The sequence below is a fragment of the Oryctolagus cuniculus genome, chromosome 2 (genome assembly GCF_051225735.1).
Source record: "Oryctolagus cuniculus isolate XC-2025 breed Fujian yellow rabbit chromosome 2, ASM5122573v1, whole genome shotgun sequence".
Classification (NCBI taxonomy): domain Eukaryota; kingdom Metazoa; phylum Chordata; class Mammalia; order Lagomorpha; family Leporidae; genus Oryctolagus; species Oryctolagus cuniculus.
In genome coordinates, this window is record NC_142868.1 from 123,249,436 (window position 1) to 123,274,039 (window position 24,604).

At 38.9% G+C, this 24,604-nt stretch overlaps 1 protein-coding gene across 1 annotated transcript in view; it reads right to left on the minus strand.

Moving 5' to 3' along the window:
- The window catches only part of DNAH6 (dynein axonemal heavy chain 6), a 315,572-nt gene extending 291,373 nt beyond the window's left edge, over window positions 1-24,199 (minus strand). Inside the window, exons 1-2 of the mRNA XM_008254187.5 lie at window positions 23,456-24,199; window positions 21,999-22,231 (exon numbers count right to left, since the gene is read on the minus strand). Coding sequence (XP_008252409.3) covers window positions 21,999-22,223 — 225 coding nt within the window. The 5' untranslated portion in view covers window positions 22,224-22,231; window positions 23,456-24,199. The remainder of the gene's footprint in view (window positions 1-21,998; window positions 22,232-23,455) is intronic.
- Window positions 24,200-24,604: the final 405 nt, after the last annotated feature.

The window sequence follows — 24,604 nt, forward strand, 5'->3', positions numbered from 1 at the left end:
CATGGAAAGTTAAAATGATGGAAAGATGCCAACATATCACAACTAGATAGGATTAGTGCTACATTGAAGGAGTACTGAGCACTGACCACACACAGCCAACCATCACTCTTCCACATACACATGCATTTGAAAATACAAGTCAAAATAAAAGATTATCAGGGCCAGAACCATGGCTCACTTGGTTAATCCTCAGCCTGCGATGCTGGCATCCCATATGGGCGCCGGTTCTAGTCCCAGCTGCCCCTCTTCCAGTCCAGCTCTCTGCTATGGCCCAGGAGGGCAGTGGAGGATGGCCCAGGTGTTTGGGCCTCTGCACCCATGTGGGAGACTGGGAAAAAGACCTGGCTCCTGGCGTCGGATAGGTACAGTGCTGGCCGTAGCGACCCTTTGGGGAGTGAACCAATGGAAGGAAGACCTCTCTCTGTATAACTCTCTCTCACAGTCTATAACTCTGCTCGTCAAATAAATCTTAAAAAATAAATAAATGAAAGATTACCTTCAAAATTATAACAAATAGCTGACTTCTTAATAGCAATAACACAAATCAGAAGAGAGTAGATTTTGGGATTCAAATTTCAGTCCAGAATTCTATGTCAAAGAGTTAGAAATTCATTGAAATAAAGATATTTCAGATAAACAAAAAATGAAACATTGCAATACTAGCCCAACTAATACAAAATTAATTATAAAGGATTTGTTTCAAAGCAAAAGGAAAGAAATGTAGAAAGAACAAAAAGCAATCAAATTTAAGTAAAGCCAAATAAATACGAGCTGAGTAAAGAGTAATGCTAATCCTTGATTTAGAATATAAACTTTAAATAGTTAGTAAATGGTATACTGAATATGATATGGGAGAAAGGAGAATTTATAAACATTGGATTTTTTTTTTGACAGGCAGAGTTAGTGAGAGACAGAGAGACAGAGAGAAAGGTCTTCCTTCCATTGGTTCACCCCCTAAATGGCTGCTATGACCAGCGCGCTGTGCTGATCCGAAGCTGGGAGCCAGGTGCTTCCTCCTGGTCTCCCATGCGGGTGCAGGGCCCAAGGACTTGGGCCATCCTCCACTGCCCTCCCGGGCCACAGCAGAGAACTGGACTGGAAGAGGAGTGACCGGGAGAGAATCTGGTGCCCCAACCAGGACTAGAACCCGGTGTGCCGGTACTGCAAGGTGGAGGATTAGCCTAGTGAGCCGTGCCGCCAGCCTAAACATTGGATTTTGACAAGTTAAGGATACATGCTGTAATTGCCAGGGTAATTACTGACAATAATAAATGACTGTGTAAGTTTCAACTTGTGTTTGAAAAAGAAGTTTAAAAATTAAGCAATTCAAAGAATATAATCAAAGCTAGTAAAGAAATAAGAACATATTGGACAGACTGAGGATAGCACAAAATAGAGGGTTAAACTAAAGTATCTCAGTAATTACAATAATTATGAAATTACTAAAAGCTCAGTTAGAAGATAGGGTTTGTGAACTTAGATTAAAAAACAAATTCTACCCTTTTCTGTTTATAAGAGACATAATATGGGGAGGGCTCCAAAATGGCGGAATAGGGAGGGAGCTCAATGATAGTCCGGGAAAATATAGTTTAATAAAAGTGGAAATACTGTAGTCTCAGGGAAGAGTTAGGGAAAAAACTGCAGAGGAAACTCTTCCGGAATTAGTGGCACATGGTGGACCTACGTGGAGGGCACAGGCGCCCATGGCTCAGGACCCCAGATGCTGAGTCTACACACCAGTGCTGGAAAGGGAGGTGAGGTGAAACCCCAATAACCCGAGACACTGGAAGAAAAGTGGCAGGAGAGCCTAGAGGGAACAAGGCTTGAAGCCCTGTGGGGGAAAAGTACACCAGCCTAACTAGAGGAGAGAAAAAAAAATAAAACGGACTGGTATGGACACGATTCTTCTCTCCACGCATATTACAAAGGTGGGGAAAACACTAGAGCAGGTGCCATTTTGGACATACATAACAGCTGTGTCAGCTCAGGGCTGCACCCGCCCTCAGCCAAGCAGAAAAACCTAAATCTGGTGGGGAGAAATAACAGGAGATTAAGACTTAATGAATGTGTGGAGCTTATAAACTGGGATGTGAAAAAAAAAAAAAAAACTGAGGGTGTGTGGGAGAACTCATGGTGTGGCTGACACGTAAGTAGTTCTGGTGGGAGACCCCAAATTTGGGTGGCTTTAGCTACATGATGAGAGACATTGCAGGGGAATCTGAGCTTACATAGCTTACATTGAGGACTGCACAGATCCTTTGTGTGGTCTTTGGGACAGAGCAGACAATATTATACCACCTGGGGCTAGCGCTCAGGCACTGATTGCCATCAAGGAGAAGAGCTCAGCTGAGCAGAATTACTTCCCTTCTGAATAAAAAAAAAGAGAGAGAGAGAGAGAGATACAGAAGATTTACCATGCCAAACCTGGGTGTGTCACCTCTGGCACACCTTTAACCCTGAAGAACTGAATAGAGCTCTCTGGCCACACCAACCACAAGGCTCTGGAGATTCACCAAAAGAAGACAGTCCACTTAATCTAGAGTCTTAGTCTAATGAGAAAAGCCACCAGAGCGAGAAAAAAAGGAAGAAACAAAAGAATATCTCCGGCCGGCGCCACGGCTCACTAGGCTAATCCTCCACCTTGCAGTACCAGCATACCGGGTTCTAGTCCTGGTCGGGGCGCCAGATTCTGTCCCGGTTGCCCCTCTTCCAGGACAGCTCTCTGCTGTGGCCCGGGAGTGCAGTGGAGGATGGCCCAAGTGCTTGGGCCCTGCACCCCATGGCAGACCAGGAGAAGTACCTGGCTCCTGGCTTTGATTCAGCGCTGTGCACGGGCCGCAGCGCGCCAGCCACAGCGGCCATTGGAGGGTGAACCAACGGCAAAAGGAAGACCTTTCTCTCTGTCTCTCTCTCTCACTGTCCACTCTGCCTGTCAAAAAAAAAAAAAAAAAAACAAAAAACAAAAAACAAAAAAAAACAACCTCCACAATGCCAAACAACAAATGAACAAATGCAGAAACCGAGGAAACAAGAACAAGGAAGACATTATGATGCTCCCAAATGAACATGACACTCCAATACAAGATTATGAAGATGATGAAATAGAAGAAATGCAAGATACGGATTTCAAAAAATTTATGATAAGAACATTTAGAAGTTATCAAAAACAAATGCATGAACTCCAGAAATACATACAGGACAGGACAGAAAATCTTTCTCGAAAAAATGAAATCTTAAGGAGGAAACAAAATGAAATGAGGAATTTACTAGAACATGAAATTGAGATATTGAATAGAAACCAAAATGAAATGAAGAATTCAATAGAACAAATGACAAACACATTTGAGAGCCTAAAAACAGAATCAGTGAGACAGAAGAGAGAATATCAGACTTAGAAGACAGAGCACAGGAAGGTATACAGTCAAACCAAAGAAAAGAAGAGGAAATTAGAAATCTAAAAAATACTGTGGGAATCTACAGGATACTATTAAAAAACCCAACATTCGGGATCCAGGAGTTCCTGAAGGTATGGAGAGAGAGAAAGGACTAGAAGGCCTACTAGCAGAAAACTTCCCAGGTTTGGAGAAGGAAAGAGACATTCAAGTACAAGAAGCTCATAGAACCTCCAATAAACATGGTCAAAAGAGATCCTCACCACGACACTAACAGTAAGGGAAATGCAAATCAAAACCACAATGAGGTTTTACCTCATCTCGGTTAGATGGCTCACATACAGAAATCTACCAGCAACAGATGCTGGCGAGGATGTGTGGAAAAAGGGACACTAAACCACTATTGGTGGGAATGCAAACTGGTAAAGCCACTATGGAAGTCAGTTTGCAGATTCCTCAGAAACCTGCACATAACCCTACCATACAACCCAGCCATCCCACTCCTTGGAATTTACCCAAAGGAATTTAAATTGGCAAACAAGTGGTCTGCACCCTAATGTTTATCGCAGCACAATTCACAATAGCCAAGACCTGGAACCAACCTAAATGCCCATCAACAGAGGGCTGGATAAAGAAATTATGGGATATGTACTCTATAGAATACTATACAGAAAAAAAAAAAAAAAAAAAAAAACAAACCAGCAATGAAATCCGGTCATTTGCAACAAAATAGAGGAATCTGGAACACATAATGCTGAGTGAAATAAGCCAGTCCCAAAGGGACAAATATCATATGTTCTCCCTGATCGGTGACAACTAACCAAGCACCAAAAAGGAAACCTGTTGAAGTGAAATGGACACCATGAGAAACAATGACTTGATCAGCCCTTGTCCTGATTGTCGAGGAACAACTTATTACTTTATTTCTTTTAGTATTTCTTTTAGTATTTATTTCTTTTTTAGTACTTTAGTATTTTTAATTAAGTATTAGTACTTAATTCTATTGGTTGAACTCTGTAATTAACACACAATTATTCTTAGGTGTTTAAACTGAACTGAAAAGTGATCCCTGTTAAATATAAGAGTGGGAATAAGAGAGGGAGGATATGTACAGTTTGAGGCATGCTCAATCAGACTTGCCCCTAATGGTAGAGTTAGAAACATGCCAGGGGATTCCAATTCAATCCCAACAAGGTGGCATGTACCAATGCAAAGTCACTAGTCAAAGTGATCAGTTTCAGTTCATAATTGATCGTGATGATAGGTCTAAGAGTCAAAAGGATCACATATACAAGACTAGTGTCTGCTAATACTAGTTGATAGAATAAAAAAGGAAGAGAATGATCCAACATGGGAAGTGGGATACACAGCAGACCCATAGAATGGCAGATATCCTAAACAGCACTCTGGCCTCAGAATCAGCCCTTAAGGCATTCAGATCCAGCTAAAAAGCCCCTAGGAGTATTTCAGGCTTGGAAAGCCAAGATACTCTGGAAAAAAATGACCTAAATGAAAGATCTCTGTTAGTGAGATCCCAGCAGAAAGAACGGGCCATCAAAGAAGGATGTACCTTTCTCTGAAGGGAGTTCTCTTCTCCCAACTTCCACTTGGACTATGGCCTTGTCTAAATAAGATCAAAGTTGGCGAACTCAAAAGGCTTCCATAGCCTTGGCAGCTCATGACAAGAGCCTTGGGTGATTACTGACGTCATATATAAGTGGCTCAATTGTTAAATCAACAATAGGAATCACTGTGTATCTGCTCCGTATGTAGGATCTCTGTCCTTAATTTGTTGTACTATGTGAATTAATGATATAACTAGTACTCAAACAGTATTTATACATTGTTTTTCTGTGTGGGTGCAAACTGTTGAAATCTTTACTTAATATATACTAAATTGATCTTCTGTATATAAAAATAATTGAAAATTAATCTTGATGAAGAATGGGATGGGAGAGGAGATGGGATGGTTGTGGGTGGGAGGTAGGTTGGGGTGGGGGGAAGCTGCTAAAATCCAAAAGTTGTACTTTGGAAATTTATATTTGTTAAATAAAAGTTAAAAAATAATGAAATAAAATAAAAGAGAGAGACATAATTGGGCCCAGTGATATGGTGTAGCATGTAAATCTGCCACCTGCAACACTGGCATCCCATATGAGCCCCAATTCTAAACCTGGCTGCTGAACTTCCCATCCAGCCTCCTGCTAATGTGCCTTTATGTAAAGCAGTGGAAAATTACCCAAGTGCTTGGGCTCCTGCATGCACATGGGAGACCTGGAGGAAGCTCCTGATGCCTGGCTCTGGACTGTCCCAGCTCTGGCTGTTATGGCCATTTGGGGAGTGAACCAATGGATTGAAGATATCTCTCCCTCTCTCTTTGTGTGTTTTTGCCTTTCTGTAATTCTGCCTTTCAAATAAAATAAATCTTAAAAAAGATATAACTAAAATATAAATTCATAGATAAGTTATATATTATTACAATTATCTATGAAAGAAAGGTGTTGGTATTTTAATATCATATAAAATAATCAAAAGTATTATTAGTGATAGTCACTTTATGATAAAAGGATTAAATTCACTGAGAAGATAAGTATTTAAGTTTATATGGCACATAAAACTGAGTTAGAAAGCAGGATTATTAAACCAAAAACTCAAACACTTGCAACAGTACAAAGTGGCAAAACCCTCTCTACACCCTTCAATATCCAAGCAGGTAATGACAACCCAACAGTCCTGGTGTTGAGGGAGCAGATGGAAGGGAATAGAGCATGTAATAGCCTTGGCAACGAGAAAACCTAAACTTTCCAATAGGTATTCAGAGGAAATTACAGTAAGAAAAACTGAGACTGACTTGGAAATCATGTGGGTGTCTCAAAATTGGTTCACGGGTTACTGGGGCAGTCCAATGTAGCCCAGGTCCTATAGGTTTCCTTTTTTTTCCCTATAGGTTTTTGAAATCATGAAGACAAAGATTCATATTAAGGTAAAGTTCCACACTGGAAAACAGCTGCATGTAGTAGAATCCTGAGTGGAACAGGCACAATCAGGGTGAAGTAAAAAGAAGGCCCAGATAATGTGGGGGGAAAGGAGCAGATGGCACGAATCTTAGAAGGTACACAGCCATCTTTGCAATCAATTAGTGAAAAGAACAGATAGGAAAGGTCTAATGCTCTAAAAGCAATTTTACCCACCCCGTCAATAAAATGTACAGCAAAACTAACATCACATTACAAATGTATTGCAGGAACAGCATGAGGGAGTATAATCAACTTTTACACTAAGTTAATTAAGCAAAAAATAGAATTTGGAACAAAAAACAACTCTATCATTAGTAAAAATGTGCTGCAATCAGAAATTATAATCCATGATATCAAGGTGTCTTTTAAAATTGCTAAAGCAATCTTATACAACATAAGCAAAGCCAGGAGTATCCCAATGCCTGATTTTAAGATATACTACAAGGCAGTTGTAATTTAGAAAGACTGGTACTGGCACAAAAACAGACTTACAGACAAAGTAAAAGAACAGAAACTTTAGAAATCAATCCATGCATCTAAAACCAACTTTTCTTTGACAAAGGAGCTAAAATCAATCCTGGGAGAAAGGACAGTCTCTTTAACAAATGGTGCTGTTTGGAAACAGAATCTCTACATGCAGAAGTATGAAACTAGACCCCTACCTTACACCTTACACAAATTTCCACTCAAAATGGATCAAAGACCTAAATCTATCACATGATACCATCAAACATTGGGGGAATTCTGCAAGACATTGGCATAGACAAAGACTTCTTGGAAAAGACCCCAGAGGCATGGGCAATCAAAACTAAAATTGACAAATGGGATTACATCAAGCTGAGAAGCTTCTGCATTGCCAAAGAAACACTCAGCAAAGTGAAGAGGTATTGACAGACTGGGAGAAAATTCTTGTAAACTACACAACTGTCAAAGGATTAACATAAAGAATCTATAAAGAGCACAAGAAATTCAACAATAACAAAACAAACAATCCAGTTACAAAATGGGCAAAGGACTTGAATAGGCATTTTTCAAACAAGGAAATTCAAATGGCCAACAGATACTTGAGAAAATGCTAGGATCACTAGCCATCAGGGAAATACAAATCAAAACCACAGTGAGGTTTCACCTCACTCCAGTTATAATGGCTTTCATACAGAAATCAACAACAACAAAAAAATTCTGGCGAGGATGTGGGGAAAAAGGCACCCTGGTCCAGTGCTGATGGGAATGTAAACTGGTACAGCCATGGTGGAAGACAGGATGGAGACACCTCAGAAATCTGAATACAGATCTAACATATGATCCAGCCATCCCAATCATGGGAATTTAACCAAGGAAAATGAAATCAGCATATAAAAGAGTGATCTGTATCCTTATGTTCATAGCAACACAATTCACAATAGCTAAGGTATGCAATCAAACCAGATGTCTATCAACTGTTGACTAGATGAAGAAATTATGGTATATATATAAACTATGGAGTACTACTCAGCTGTAAAAAAAATGAAATCCTATCTTTTGTAACAAAATGGATGCAACAAGAAATCATTATATTTAGTGAAATAAAACAGTCCCAAAAAGACAGATACCCTATGTTTTCCCTGATCTAACAGAGTTCCCAAAATGTAATGTATTGGAGTGAAATGAACATTTTGAGATTGGATGATTGATTGAAGCCCTTGTCAGTGTTTTTTTTTTTCTTCATACTATTTGTTGAACTCTGTTACTTAGTGCAAGGTTAACTATAACAATCATTAAGTATACTGAAAATAGGTATTTGTAAAAATTAAGAGTGGGAATATGAGAGGTAGGGGGAAGAAGGTTTGGAGTGTGGGTAGGAGGTAAGGAAGAGGGTAGGGGAGTGTCACTATGTTCCTAAATCTGTATATAAGAAATATATGAAACTTGTATGACTTAAATAAAAATTTTAAAATAAGAGAATTTAAAAATAAAATGGAATTGGAATTAGAAAAACTTGGAAGGATGATGAAGAGAAAAATGCAGATATGAAATAAAGATTTGATTCTTCATGCTGCAAGGGTACACCAAGTACTGGGGATGTCAACCCAGAACAACTCTTACTGTTGTATATTCTAGTAAAAGTAGTTGAAGAAAAATATTTGAGAATCTAGGTAAGAAAGACAAAGTCACTCAAAGAAAAGAAAATCACAATGTCACTAGATTTTATAAGTATATTTTTTATGTCAGAAGAAAATGTAATACATGTTTAAGATATGCAAAGAAAAGCAAGTATGAGTGAGGGATATCATATCCATACAAATATTCAATATAAAAGTTTCAAAGTGCTATGAATATGCAAGAACCCAGGGAAGATCCCTTCCAGAGGGAATCTACTACAGAATGAGCTTCAGACAACCAAAGGAACTACAGAGACACTGACATTAAAACTGGGAGAAGGGCTGTGCTGTGACACAGTGGGTTAATGCCCCGACCTGAAGCGCCAGCATCCCATATGGGTGCCAGTTTGAAGTCTGCCTGCTCCACTTCTGATCCAGCTCTCTACTGTGGCCTGGGAAAGCAGTGGAAGATACCCAAGCCCTTGGGCACCTGTACCCACGTGGAAGACTGGGAAGAGGCTCTTGGCTCCTGGCTTCAGATTGGTGCAACTCTGGCCATTGCAGCTAATTGGGGAGTGAACCATTGGATAGAGTACTTCTCTCTCTCTCTGCCTCTCCTCTCTCTGTATAACTCTGACTTTCAAATAAATAAATAAATCTTAAAAAAAAACTTGGAGAAAGGAACGAAAAAGTCCTAGAAATGGACATAACTTTGTGAATGTACTTCATATCACTAAACTGTACTCTTAAAGTTGTTAAACAGTAAATATTATATAAATTTTATCACAATAAAAATGGTGGTAGGCCATACAATATGTACTTAGTTATCTTTACATAGCATGCAAATGACTATATCCTCTTGCAATGTAGAAACAAAACAGCAATCACCAACTTTAACTTGTGAAAAGTTAAAGAAAATTCACTAATTACTCTATACCACTGGTCTCAACCTGGGACAATTTTGACTCCCTGGGGCATTTGGCAATGTTTAAAAACATTTTTAGTTGTTACAACTTGAGGGTGTGACTAGCATCTGAACGGTAGCAATTTAGGATACCACTAACCATTTTACAATGCAGAGAAGCCCTCTACAACAAGGAATTATCTGGCTGAAAATGTCAATAGTGCCAAGGTTGAGAAATCCTACAACTAGAAGTAAAGGTAAGGCAGTTAAAATCATATAGTGGGAAACACAAAGAGGAGAGCTTGGAAATTACTACCAAATTTCAATTTTACTTATAATAGAGCAGTACTAGGCAGCAAGAACAAAAGGGGTAGAAGTTTACAAAAGGACATTTATACAAAAATACTCATTTGAATAAAAACACAAAGTTTCCTAAATACCAAAAGGTGAACTTAAAACTGAGGAAGCAAGTTAAATATGTCATATAGAAGATATTTATAAAAGCTACATATTATTCACACACACACAACTGAGGTCATATATTTCAACCATATCAATAAATTATATATTTGGACTTACAGAGTTAACACCAAGACACATTGTTAATTGAAAAAGCATGTTGAAAAAAAGATATGTGGTAGAGTGCCCTTTATCTAAGAAGCTGGTGGTACAAATTCACACATATACATGTACATGAGTTTAATTTGTTAGTATTTCTGACAATGGAAAGAAATCATGAAATTAAAAATGTTTTATAGTAGGAAGAAAAATAGGGTGGAGATGATCCAGTTTGATATATAGTTTTGTAGATTTGGTTTCGTAAGTAATTAAATGTTTTGTATAATTATGAATAAAAGATAATTCTTAAAAGCATTGATAAAAGTTAAAAATATCAAGCAAATACAAATGTGTATCCAGTTTGCAACATAACTATATTTATAAGAACTCTGTTGAATGGCTTAGAATATAGTAATCTCACTTTATATTCTTAATGGGATATAGCCTTAGGATGCAAAGACTTGCAAAAACAAATTTCAAACAGTTTTTGATAATTATACTTTTAGGGTTAATATTTATGATTATGAGATAATTACATTATAATTAAACTAAGGCAAAATAAGCAACTTAATGCCATTCATAATCAGAAATTTCAAAGTTAAATTAAAAGTAGTAGTAATGAATCTGAGTTGAAAATATCACTATGAACTTATGATATATTCTACCTTACAGAAGTCTTAAGACTTCCTGTGTCTAACCAAATGTGTATGTATAGTAACAATGGCTAACCCAATGTCAGATTATATTCTGTAATATAATTTAATTACAAAATCAGTGTTCCTTAAAGTAATGACTGATTACATGTTTGAGACAGGAAATAATACCTGATAAATCTGCAATATGCTGTATCATCAAATAAGGGTGCCATCAAAGCCACTAGATTTTATTTTAAAAGACTGAATAACTGGGGCTGGTGCTGTGGTATAGCAGGTTAACACCCTGGCCTGAAGCGCCGGCATCCTATAAGGCTGCAGGTTCAAGACCCAGCTGTTCCACTTTGATGCAGCTCTTTGCTATGGTCTGGGAAAGCAGTAGAAGATGCCCTAAGTCCTTGGGCCCCTGCACCTGTGTGGGAGACCAGGAAGAAGCTGGTGGCTTCGGATCAGCGTGGCTCCAGCCATTGCGGCCAATCGGGGAGTGAACCATTGGATGTAAGACCTCTCTTTCTCTGCTTTTCCGCTGTGTAACTCTGACTTTCAAATAAATAAATAAATCTTAAAAAAAAAAAAAAAAAGACGGTCATCTGGAGTCCTTACTGGTCCAAACTTTGGAATAGGTCCAAACTTAATAAATAGCAGTAAAAGTCACATTTTGAGATTTGATGATTGTTTACAGCCCTGTCTCTAAGGTTGAGGAACAGTGTTTGTTGTTGTTGTTTTTTCATCTTACTATTTGTTGAACTCTTTACTTACTGGGTTAATCTGGTGAGTATTAGACTTAAAATAGATCATTTTAAAATTAAGAGAGGGAATGAGAGAGGAAGGAGGAGTAAGGGTAGAAGTGTGAGTGGGAGGGAGAGAGGGGTAGAAAGTATCACTATGTTCCCAAATTTTTATATATTAAATACATAAAATTTGTATACCTTGAATAAAAAAAAGTTAATAAATCAAATCCAAAATCACATAGAAAAGATAATACATCATGATCAAGTGGGACTTATCCCAGAAGAGTAAGGCTGGTTCAACATTCAAAAATCAATAAACATCATAAATCACATAAATTTAATGAACAAAAAATCATGTAGTCATCTCAATAGATGTAAAGAAAGTATTTGATAAGATTCAACATAACTTCATGATAAAAACCCTCAACAAATTAGTTATAAAAGGAATAGTCCTCAAAATTATAAAGGCTACATGTCACAAACTAACAGCCAATATCACACTGAATGAGGAAAAGCTGAAAGCATTTCCCCTCGGATCTGGGACAAGACAAGGATGCCCACTTTCACCACCCTTATTCAATACAGCACTGGAAGTTTAGTGAGAGCAGTTAGGGAGGAGAAAGAATTAAAGGGCATCAAAATCAGAAGAGAGGAAGTCAAAGCATCCATGTTTTCTGAGGATATCATGGTATACACGAGAAAACCTAAACGTGCCACCAAAAAATTGTTAGACTTGAGAAACCAATTCAGTAAAGTTGCAGGTTACAAAATAAACAAAAAACAGTAGCTGTTTTATATGCTAATGATGAACTCACATAAAGAGAAATCAAGAAAGAAATCCCACTCACAATAGCTACAAACAATCAAATATTTAGGAATAAATTTGACCAAAGTAGTGAAAGAACTCTACAACAAAAAATATCAAACATTGATGAAAGAAAACATCAAGGACAAAAAAACATGGATATTGTTTGCTCTTGGATCAGAAGAATCAATATCATTAAAATGTTTATAGTACCTAAAGCAATCAAAGATTCAGTGTAATACCTATCAAAATACCAATGACATTTTTACAGAAGCAGAAAAGGGAGCCCTAAAATTCATATGGAATCACAAAAGACCCAGAATAGACAAAGTGATCCTAAACAAGAAAAATCAAGCTAGAGGCATCACAGTACCTGATTTTAAAGCATACTACAAAGCTCCAATAATTAAAACAGCATGATACTGGCATAAAAACTGATACATAGAGGCCGGTGCTGTGGCACACTAGGTTATTCCTCTGCTTGCGGCGCTGGCATCCCATATGGGTGCTGGTTTGAGTCCCAGCTGCTCCTCTTCCAGTCCAGCTCTCTGCTGTGGCCTGGGAAGGCAGTGGAGGATGGCCCGAGTACTTGGGCCCCTGCACCCACATAGGAAACCAGGAGGAAGCACCTGGCTCCTGGCTTTGGATCAGCACAGCTCCAACTATTGTAGCCATCTGGGGAGTGAACCAACTGAAGGAAGACCTTTCTCTCTGTCTTTCCCTCTGTCTGTTACTCTACCTGTCAGATAAATAAACTAAAAATCTAAAAAAAAAAAAAAAAAAAAAAAAAAAACCTGATACAAAGATCAGCGGGAGAATACAGAGCACAGAAAGTAATCTACATACAACTAGCCAACTGGTTTTTAGCAAAAGTACTCAGACCATACCGTGGAATAAGGATAATCCCTACAAAAAATGCTGTTGGTAAAACTGGATGTATATGTGTAGAAGAAAGAAATCAGATCCCTATCTCTTACCAGATAAAAAATCAACTCAAGATGGATTAGAGATATAAATTTAAGATCTGGAAGGAACTTAGGGGAAACAATCCAGACATTGGTGTAGATGACTTCTTGGATAAGACTCCCAAAGCACAGGCAAAAAAGCAAAACTAAACAAATGGGTCTCTATCAAATTCAGAAGCTTTTGCACAGCAAAGGAAGTGATCAATAGAGTAACAAGACATCCAACAGAATGGGGAAAATATTTGCAAACTACCTGACAAAGGGTTAATATCCCAAATATATCAACAACTTAAAAAACTCAACAACAAAAAAACCCAACCAATCCAGTTGAGAAATGGGCAAAGGACTTCAATAGCCAGTTCTCAAAAGAAGAAATACAAATGGCTAACAAATATATGAAAAATGCTCAACATCGCTAGCCATCAGGAAAAAGCAACTCAAAAGCACAATGAGATATCTCTTCACTCCTGTCAGAAGGGCTGAAATTCAAAACACGGAGAATAACAAATGCTGGTGAGGATGTGGACAAAAGGGAACACTTATACACTACTGGTGGGAATGGAAATTAGTTCAGCTGCTGTGGAAAACAGTGTGGTTTCTTAAACTCAAAATAGACTTACTATATCAAACAGCAATCCACTACTGGGTATATATACCCAAAAGACTTGAACACAATATATCAAAGAGATACCTGCACCACTATGTTTATAGCAGCACTGTTCACAACAGCCACAGTTTGGAATCCACCAAGGTGTCCATCACCAGATGAATGGATAAAGAGAATGTGGTATATATACACACACACACACACACACACACACACACACGATGGAATGTTATTCAGCTATTAAAAAGAATGAAATTCTGCCATTTGCAGCAAAATGGATACAACTGGAGGACATCATGCTGAGTAAAGTAAGCCAGACCCAGAAAGACAGATGCCGCATGTTCTCCCTATATGTGGGAGCTAAAATTTAAAAAACAAACTGAAAATATAGAAAAAAGAAATGTCTGCATGTATCAGTATTGCTGCAAGTATGGTTTTGTAAAACTTTGTTTTATAACTTCGTCAAACCAATGGTTGACAATTGTATACCACTAGGTAAACTTCTTAATAAACTAGTTTTAATGATCTGTGATTACTTTAGAATTTACTCTATATGAGTGAAATGATCATTCTTCCATTCAATTGCTGTTTCTAGCTGTTATCTATATTCCCAGTAAACTAGGGTCTGTTTTTTACTTGTCAAAACTTCTTATTCAGTAAGTATTAGGCCATTTTACTGTACTGTAATTTTAAAATATGTTATCTAAAAGACTTTTAACAAATGGGAGTAGGAAGGAGGATTTAAGGGGGAGAGGGGGAGGGAGAGAGGGAGGAGGAAGGGAGTATTGTAGAATTGTATTTACAGGACCAGCACTGTGGCACCGTGTGTTAAGCCCTTAGGCTGCAGCACTGGCATCCCATATGGATGCCGGTTCAAGTCCCAGCTGCTCCACTTCCAATCCAGCTCTCTTTTGAGGCCTGGGAAAGCAGTATAAGATAGCCCAAGTCCTTGGGACCCTGAACCCAGTGGGAGACCCAGAAGAAGCTCCTGGCTTCGGATCAGTGCAGCTCCGGCCATTGCAGCCAACTGGAGAGTGAACCAGTGGATGGAAAACTTTTCTCTTTCTCTCTCTGCCTCTCCTTCTGTGTAACTCTGACTTTCAAATAAAGAAATAAATCTTAAAAAAAGAAAGAATTATAACCATAAAGCACATTGAATCTGTTAAAACTAATTAAAAATTAAAATTAAAAAATTAAAAAAGGATGATGTCCTATAGCAATGTGGATAAACAGTAATCACATTTTATGTTCTAAGTATCATTTCCCATTACAAACAATGCTTGGTTTCATGGCTGTGGCATGGAAAATGCAAGGTAAGCCTTGAATATCGTGCTGTACAGAAATCAGCAGAGTGCTCAAAACTGTTGGTAATATGTCAAAAAGACATACAGACTTTAGGACCCTGGAGAATTGAAGCACCAAACTTAAAAATTATAATAATGGAGAATTCTGAATTTTAAAAAAGCTATAAATCTACACTGACAGTTTGAAATAAGCACTTGAGGAAAGGAGATAAAGATGCTCTGTACAAAGGAACACTAAAAAGTGTAGAATTATTCCATTCTAATGACAGAATTAGAAAATTAATGTTAACACTTGATCAATATAACACTTGAGCTAGGCAAGTATTGATTGATTTAGGAAATATTTGACCAATGGAGGCTAAACTAATTTTGTTAAAGGTTTTTAGGGAGCAAGACATTTGCACAATGCCAAATTATCACTCACGGATTACACATTAATTTGTACTCTTAACTAAATGTTTAAACTAAGCAAACATTCACAATCATCACCTTAACCAAATGTTTTAACTAAGCATCATGAATAGTGAGCCAACATGATGTTATACACTTTGTGAGCTGATAAAATATAAAGCTTGCAGTATCTATCACCTATGAAGCAATCGTGCAAAAAAGGCTTCTTAAGCCTCCAGATTTAAAGGAGATAAAGAAACAAGTCAAATGATACCATGAATAAACAATCAGACAAACCCAGAATGTGTAACATACTACAAGATACTGCTAGACTCTTCAGTGAGTCAACGTTAGCAAAAATAGTAAAGAACTCTTTAAAAGAAACTATAGAGCCATAACTGCCAAATGCCGTACCTTAATCCTAATTACATTCTTGCTAGAAGTAAAAAGTTCTAACAACACTTGGAGAAATTCCACTGTGAAGTAGATTTTTAGATGATATTATACATATAATAATTATACATAGAATTTTTAATATTCTCAGGTGTGAACATAGTATTGTAGTATGGAAGGAATTGCTCTTTTTAGGGCTGCATGTCAAAGTATTTAAGAGTAAGGCACCATGACATTTATAATTTACACTATATAACAAAGTAACAAGCATATAGGAGTACATGTATACAGAGAAATATGAAGCAAATATGACAAAACTCACAATTCTTGAACCTACATGGATGGTATACACATATTTACTGTACTTTCAACTTTTCTGTATATTTGAAACTTTTTGTAATAAAAAATTGGAAGAAATTGAATTTTTTAAATAAATTATGTAAAATATTCAAAAATAGTATAAAGTCACATTACTTACTATGGTGATCATCTCAGAGGAAAAAGGGCACTGAAACTGTAACACGCACATATTGAAACTATAAAGGCATTTAAATATATAAATAATATATTCCTTTAAAAATAGTAAAATAAAGTGCTCAAAATTCAACATTATTAATATGGGCACAAACACTTGTTTATTCTTATACTTTTTGTATATTTGAAAATTTCATAATAAAACCAGAATAGAGGTAAACTTCTTAATAAACTATATACTATTTAACAAAATCAATAGCAAACATCAATTACCTTAAATAGTAAAACCTTAGTGGGGATGTTTGGCCTAGCAATTAAGATGTTAGTTAAGATGCACCCATCCCACATCAGAATGCCTGGGTTTGATTATTGGCTCTAGATCCAGACTCTGGTCTATTTATGTGAACCCTGGAAGCACTAGTGATAGTTCAGTTAACTCATTTCCTGCCACTCACACAAGACACCTTGGATTGCATTCCAGGTTTGATCTTGGGTCTAGTCCAACTCTGGCCATTGCAGGCATTCGGGAAGTGAAACCATTAAATATGAGTTCTTTCCCTCTATCTGTCTCTGTGTCTCTCAACACCTTATTATAGTATACTATTAATTCTCTGAGTTTGAAAAACAAAACTGCAAACAATAGAGAAATGCCAACTACTAATTATAAGAAAAATGACTTTATTTGGAAAAGACACTTAGTAAAATGTTTTTTTAAAAGATTTATTTATTTATCTGAGAGACAGAGGGAGGAAAAGACAGAGAGAAAGGTCATCCATTCACTGGTTCACTCCCCAGTGTTTACAATGGCCAGAGCTGGGCCAATCTGAAGCCAGTAGCCAGCAACTTCCTCCAGGTCCCCATGTGAGTGCAGGAGCCCAAGCACTAGGGCCATCTTCCACTGCCTTCCCAGACTATTAGGAGAGAGCTGAATTGGAAGTGGAACAGCCAGGACTGGAACTGGTGCCCCTATGGGATGCCAGCGCTGCAGATGGAGGCCCAACCTACTACACCACAGTACAGGCCCCTAATAACTGTGACTTCCAAGTAAAATAAATCTTTAAAAAAATTATACATAAAAATAACAGCTAGGAAAGTTCTAGAAGAAAGAAAGTAAAAAAAAAAAAAATGGAACATGGAGAAGGCCAGAAAGATACTATCATTTGAACAGGATTTGGCTCACAAAACTCATGCAGACAAAACTAAGTCTTATGTTAACAACGAATGAACTGATGTCAATTACTGATGGATTAAATAAGGTTGGGAGCTTGATCCAAGTGAGTTTGAAGGTTAAACCTTTTTGGAGTGATTGGATTACATTAAGAGCATGGAACCCCATGATCAAATCATGATGGCTTAATAAATAGAGACAAAAATGTATGGGAATGAAATGGACAGCTTATGTTTTGATTGTTGTTCTTAGCCCTTGTTTATACTCCTGTGCAACTGTGATCTTTCTACAACTGTGGTTGTCTTCTTACCTATGAAATACATGAAATCTGTTCTCCTTATATTAATAAAAGTTAAAAAGAAAACACTACTTTAGAAGGTTGCATCTCATATCAGAATGGTGAGTTCAAGTCCCAGCTCCACTTTCAATTCCAACTTCCTGCTGATGTGCATCCTAGGAGACAGCAGGTGATGGCTCAAGTACTTGGGTCCCTGCCACACATGTGGGAGACCCATATTGAGTTTTGGTCTCTTGCCTTCTGCCCTGTCTCAGTCCTGGCTGTTGTGGACATTTGGGGAGTGAACTAGCAAAAGAGTATCTCTTTTCTCTCTGTCTTCTTGCCTTTCAAAGAAAATAAAGACAAAATAGAGATCAAAGGACATAAACAATGAGCAAGTTTTCAGTCTCTGCCTCCTGGCTCACCATGTGATCTTCCCTCTGCAAAGGTTCTGTCATCCATGGCCTTTATTCAACAACAGACCAATGGGGCTGCACGGTCTTGGACTGTGAACCTCCAAAAGTGTGAACCAATGCAGCCTTCTTCCCTCCTAAGTAGTTTCTCTCGGGTATTTTAGTTCAAGTAATAAAAAGTTGACTAATGCAAAAGGCCATACTGTAGATAGGTGTTAATAGCAGATGCAACAGAAAAGGTACTCAGAGATTGGGGAAATTGCAGCTAGAGAAAAACACAAAAGGTGAATAGGAAAAAGGGGAGGAGAGAGAGAGACAAACAGGAAGAAAAGACGACATGGAAGAGAAAGACAAGGGGAAAGGGAAGGAAGAGGGGAGGGGAGGAGAGTTCATCACAGAGGAAACACACGCAGTATTACCAACTCTGCAAAGCAAGTCAAACTACAGACACTTACACATGTGAAGCTAGTCACTTAACTATTAAGCTACTTTCTCTTGCATGATAGAACTTCAGGTTATTTTCACTTTATTCCTTATTATTTTAAAACATTGTATGAATTATTTTTTTTATTTATTTTTTTGACAGGCAGAGTGGACAGTGAGAGAGAGAGACAGAGAGAAAGGTCTTCCTTTGCCATTGGTTCACCCTCCAATGGCTGCCACGGTCAGCACGCTGTGGCCAGCACACCGCGCTGATCCGATGGCAGGAGCCAGGTGCTTCTCCTGGTCTCCCATGGGGTGCAGGGCCCAAGCACTTGGGCCATCCTCCACTGCATTCCCTGGCCACAGCAGAGAGCTGGCCTGGAAGAGGGGCAACCGGGACAGAATCTGGTGCCCTGACTGGGACTAGAACCGGGTGTGCCGGCGCCGCAAGGCAGAGGATTAGCCTAGTGAGCCGCGGCGCCGACCAAGACATTGTATGAATTATTATATTCATGTATTGTTTGTGTTGTTTCAGCTCTCTATTAGTACATTACAATCTTCCTCAAACTTAGTAACTTAAAAAAAACCATTTTGCTAATAAATCTGTTTTAGGCAGAACTCAGTGGGAACATCTGGTCTCTACTGCCAAGGCAGCTCAAAGGTTGTTCTATTCATGTATCTGTTAGTTGGTGCAGGCTACTGGCTGGGACTGATTCAGGTATCTCAATACCATTGTAGTTACCCAGTGTAAAGCTGTCACCTATCTGTTTTTTTTTTAAAGATTTATTTATTTTACTTGAAAGTCAGAGTTATACAGAGAGGAGAGGCAGAGAGAGAGAGAAAGAGAGAGGTCTTCCATTTGATGGCTCATTCCCCAATGGGCTACAACGGCTGGAGCTGCACCAAACTGAAGCCAACAGCCAGGAGCCTCCTCCAGGTCTTCCCATGCGGGCAGGGGCCCAAGGACTTGGGCCTTCTCCCACTGCTTTCCCAGGCCACAGCAGAGAGCTGGACAGGAAGTGGAGCAGCCGGGTCTTGAACCAGCGCCCGTATGAGATGCTGGCGCTTCAGGCCAGGGTGTTAACCTGCTGTGCCACAGCGCCGGCCCCACCTATCTGTTTCAACCACATTCGTGGTATTGTTTTTTTAAACAGTGCTTATAATTGATGAAATTATACAGTCTATTTATTTAGTATTACCAGAATCCACAGGAATCTTGACTTTGTTCATTGCTATATCCCCAGGGCAGAGCCTGGCACACAGTAGGTATTTTGTGAACATGCAACATACATGAATGGACTGCATTGGTGACAGAACATCAGCGGTTAATGACACACTCTGTCAAATATATTAAAAATAAATAAATGTAAAAAAATTTCATATTAATTCCATGAGAGAGAAAGAGTAGGGAGGACCTCATGCCGCAAACGACTTGGGGTAGTGCAGACACACCCTGCTGGAGAAGATGGGGTAGCAGTCTGTGCCATATCCACCTTGCAAATGGAAGTTCATTGTCAATAATAACTGTTACTTTGAATTTTATGGTAATTTCAGTTGTATTGGCTTTGTGATTTTATTTAAGATGTTAACTTGTTTATTAGTAATTAATTCTCAGCTAAGACTAGGGTGGATATTATGGTTCAATAGGTTAAGCCACTGCTTGGGATGCCTGCATCCCATATGAAGTGCTGGTTTGGGTTCCAGCTACTCTGCTTCTCATCCTGTTCCCTGTTAATTTGCCTGAGAGGCAGCAGATAATGGCTGGGTACTTGGGTCCTTGCCATCCATATGGGAGACTGAATTGAATTCCTAGCTCCTGGCTTCAGCCTAGCCCAGCCTCAGCTGATGTGGCCATTTGGAGAGTGAACTTAACAGATGGAGGATCTTGATCTCTTGATCTCTCTCTATTTTTCTTGCTTTGTTACTCTGTATTTCAAATAAATAAATAAATAAATAAATCTATCTTTTTTTAAAAAATTAACTCTCTAAGACTGTTGAGACAAAGGCAAGTAACTTAATTTGAAAATGAACAAAGTTTCTGAACAGATAATTCACACAATAAGTAATTTATATGCCAATGAATGAATAAAAATACATCTAACCTCATTAATAAGAGCAAATTGCATCAATAATTAGATACTATTTTTAATCTATCAGTCTAGCCAAAGTGAAAGAACTGAGAGCATCCAATTTGTCAAAGACATGGATAAGCAGGCCTGTAGGCAGAAATGTAAATTGATGTAACCTGTCTAAAGGGCAACGAGGAAATGTTTTTCAAAATTAAAATTTACACATGTTATGACCTATAAGATACTACTTCCAGAATCTGTAGGTATACAAAGACAAGGTCACTCAAGATTGCATTATCCATAGTAGTAAAATAATATGTGCACAGACACACACACAAATAAATAAAAAGGAAATACCCTGACCTCCCATCATTCGGAGACCAGTAAATGGGCATTAGGTTATTATAGTATATCCATGCAAAAAAAGACAGTACTGCTGTTAGAAAAGATACCGCCATAGGCACAGATTGGAAAGATTTCTATTTATTTTAGGGGCAAGCCAGCAAGCTAGCAAGACAGAGAATGAACTCCCATCTGTTAGTTTACTCCCTCAATGCTCACAGTGGAAACTCAACTCAGACCTCCCAAATGGATGACAGGATCCACCCAACTTCTTGAGCCATTCCTATTGTCTCTCCGGATCTGCATTACCAAGAAGCTAGAGTTGGGAGCCAGAGCTGGGTATTGATATGGGAAGTCCCAACCATGCCTTAACTGCTAGGCCAAACACACAACCCTGTCTAAGTGAAATAAGCACTTTTGAGGATCAGTATGATTATTGTATAATCATATATATGTTTACACACACACATGTATGAGAATTCTTCAACGTTTCTGGGAAATGAGCATTATCTTAATTCTATTCTTCCACAAACTTTTTGAAATACTCATATATATGCAAATATATTTGAATAAACATATAAAACAGTTGGAAGGGCAATGAATAATTAATAATGGTGAATACATGAGCATGGGGATGGGCATTTTCAATTTTTACTTTACACAAACATGCACAAAACTATCAGGAAACAGGTATGTACCTTGAAAGTAATAAAACCAGATAAGCATATATAATATTCATACTAAAGCTTTCAGTACTCTAATATTTAAAAATATCTAACACTCCTAAGGAGACTATATTATACATAATTCTAGAAAAGATTTATGTACTAGAAAACTTTATTCACTACTGTCTCTACCAACTCAATGCCTAGAACTTAACTTTTGTTGAATAAATGCTTACAGTGTTTACAACTTCATTGATGAGTTCTTAATGTTCAGATTTTTCATTCCTTCTCAGCTAATTAAGAGTCTGGACATGACGCCCATCTCCCATAGCTGGAAAGTGCCTACAATGCTGGGTTTTTAACTTACCAGAGGCTCCAGTCTTACAGGCTGCTGGCGTTTTCTGGTTCTCTCCTGCGCTCTTGTGATGTGCTTAAATGTCAGAGTCTGTGTTTCCATTTCATTTTCTGTGGGTGGTATATAACTTACTCTTCCCTTTACCTTGACACTGTTATGCCTTGGATGCATAGGATTTTGTACATTATCTTCAGAAGTTTTCATTTTATATTCAGGATTTATGGTCGGAAAATTCATCTTCACTCCTGGAAGGGATGGAATTGTGGAAAGAAACATAAAAAGTAGAGAAAAAGGACTGGGGAAGGCAGCGAATGGAGGAGGACTTAAAGACTAGGCACAGCTGAATTTGCTCATCTTTCCCAAAGAAAACCTATTAAAGTTACCCCAGTCTTCCCAACCTAAGGACTCAACCCAGAAGGATAACAAGCAGGAACTGGGCTTGGGGGGCTTCAACAGCGCTTGTCCCTGGGGTAGGAGACAGGAATTTGCGTTTCTGTTAAGTTCTTTGGTGATGCTGATGCTACTCGGGCCCCTCGTCTGAGGATCCTACTGCTCTGGATTTGGAAAGATGAAGAGAAATGCAGTGAGCATTGAAATCAATGTTTCTCATATTTGAGTATGCAAACATTTGCTGGGGAGCTTGCTCAAAATGCAGTAATTGTAAGACAGGCAATATTAGGAATACAGCCTAGTTATTCAAGAAGAAATCAAAGAAAAAGAGAACTGAGGTGCAAATCCCAGAACACTGCTTCTGGAGATTTTACATGCAAGAGAATCGCTTGAGGAGCTTGTTAGGATGCCTATTTTGATTCATACATTTCGAATAGCAAAGTCCTAAACCACTGGAAGCATGAACCCTGTGGTCTTGCACTCCCCATCAATACCAAAATTCCACTTCAAAATACCGTTCATAGTAGTATTGTGGCACAAGAGATCTTGAAGCATATATTGGCAGAGTTAAATTTTACTCTAAATCCGTTCTGGCTGATAGAAATACGAAAGTCTTGTATGCAATTTTAACTTTCAAATAACCACATTAAAAAACAAGCCAAAGGAACGGGTGGAATTTTTAAAGTGTTTTATCTAAAACACTATTATTTCAAAGCACAACCAATAAATGATTACTGTATTTCATTTTACTTTCTGGTACTACGCCTTGAAACTTCAGTGTGTAATTTATTTACAGTTAGAGAACATCTCAACACAGAGTAGCCACAAGTGTCCAGTGACTATCATATTGAATAGTACAGGTCTAGATTTGGCCATCCATTGTGAGATCTTGGACAAGTCTCTTGATCCTGCTATTCCTCACTTTCCATCTCTGGAAAACCACAGCAGGTCATCACTGAAATTCCTTCCCGAGGGCTTTCTCTGTCTCTCTGAGATTTTCCTTATGTTCCATAAAGCTAGACTGAGTTTCTGGCACAAAGTGGGAGCCCAGCACGGAGGCTGGGTTCCGCCGGACTCACCAAGTCCTACAGAAGAGCCGTGTGCGAGGGTCTCCAGAGACAGAGCAACGTCAGGTTTGGGAGTAGAAAGTCAGCTCCAGCCGGGAGTGTTTGCCGTTGCCTGGCAGCCACCTGGCCTCCCGAGGCTCACCGCGCCAATGCGTCACCTGTCGCCACGGCAACGCCGCGGCCAGTCAGAGCTCTCGGTCCAGGAGCGCCTGCCCGGTAGCGCAGCCGGCAGTGCCTCTGGAATATCTTCTACCCCGCTGGATGGTGGACAGCTGGTTCCTCCTCTGCGGTGGGAACTGAGCGATGCTCAGGTGCTGGAGGTTGGGCAGTTGAGGTGGTTTATTCCTTTGCTTGCCGACCGCCCGCACCTGCTGCAAGACTCCCATTCGTTTTCCTGTAAGAGGCTTGCGACGGACTTGATGGCTTTAAACTAAGTTTCTCTGGTTGGAAAATTTGAGAATCTCAGGAAAGGGGCTTATGTTGCATAGTCACTCTCAAAGGGCAAGACGGTCTTGCATCTCTGTTCCACCTACTAGCATGGCCCCGAAAGTGTCCTAAGGCTCGAGGAACGAGGGCTGTTCCCCCTCAAACTCCACTGTGCCCTTTCAACCAACGTTCTTTACCATTGGAAGGGAGCCTAGTGTTAGGCATAGTTCAATCCATATCACTTAGTTTCCCTTCCTAACTACCAAGCAGCCCTACTTAAGTCCCCAGATGATTGCTACCCATGCTGCACAGAGGCCATCCTATTGAAGACCAGGCCTAGTTGGTTCTGGATCAGAGGAAGCAGCCTTGTCACCTGGCTCAAGGAATTGTTGGACTAGATGGCAGAGCCCTGTTTTCGACCTCCCCTGCAGAATCACATCATCAATGGAAATATCTTCTTTTAGTTCTCCTTTTTTCCACCCTGATGTTTGTTCTTGACTTTATGCCAAGCCTATATGAAGTGCTTTATGTGTAATACAATATGCAGCTTGTTAATCTTAACAAATTCAGGTATGTATTTCAGGTGCTGGTATATGTACCATAGACAAAATAGAAAATCATATAATGGTAGAGAGCCAGAAGAGAGATTAGAGATCGCGTAGTCTAACTCCCCCATTTGAGTAGTAAGGGACCTGGGACTCAGAGCAAGTGATTTGCTTCGGGTCTGGCAACAGT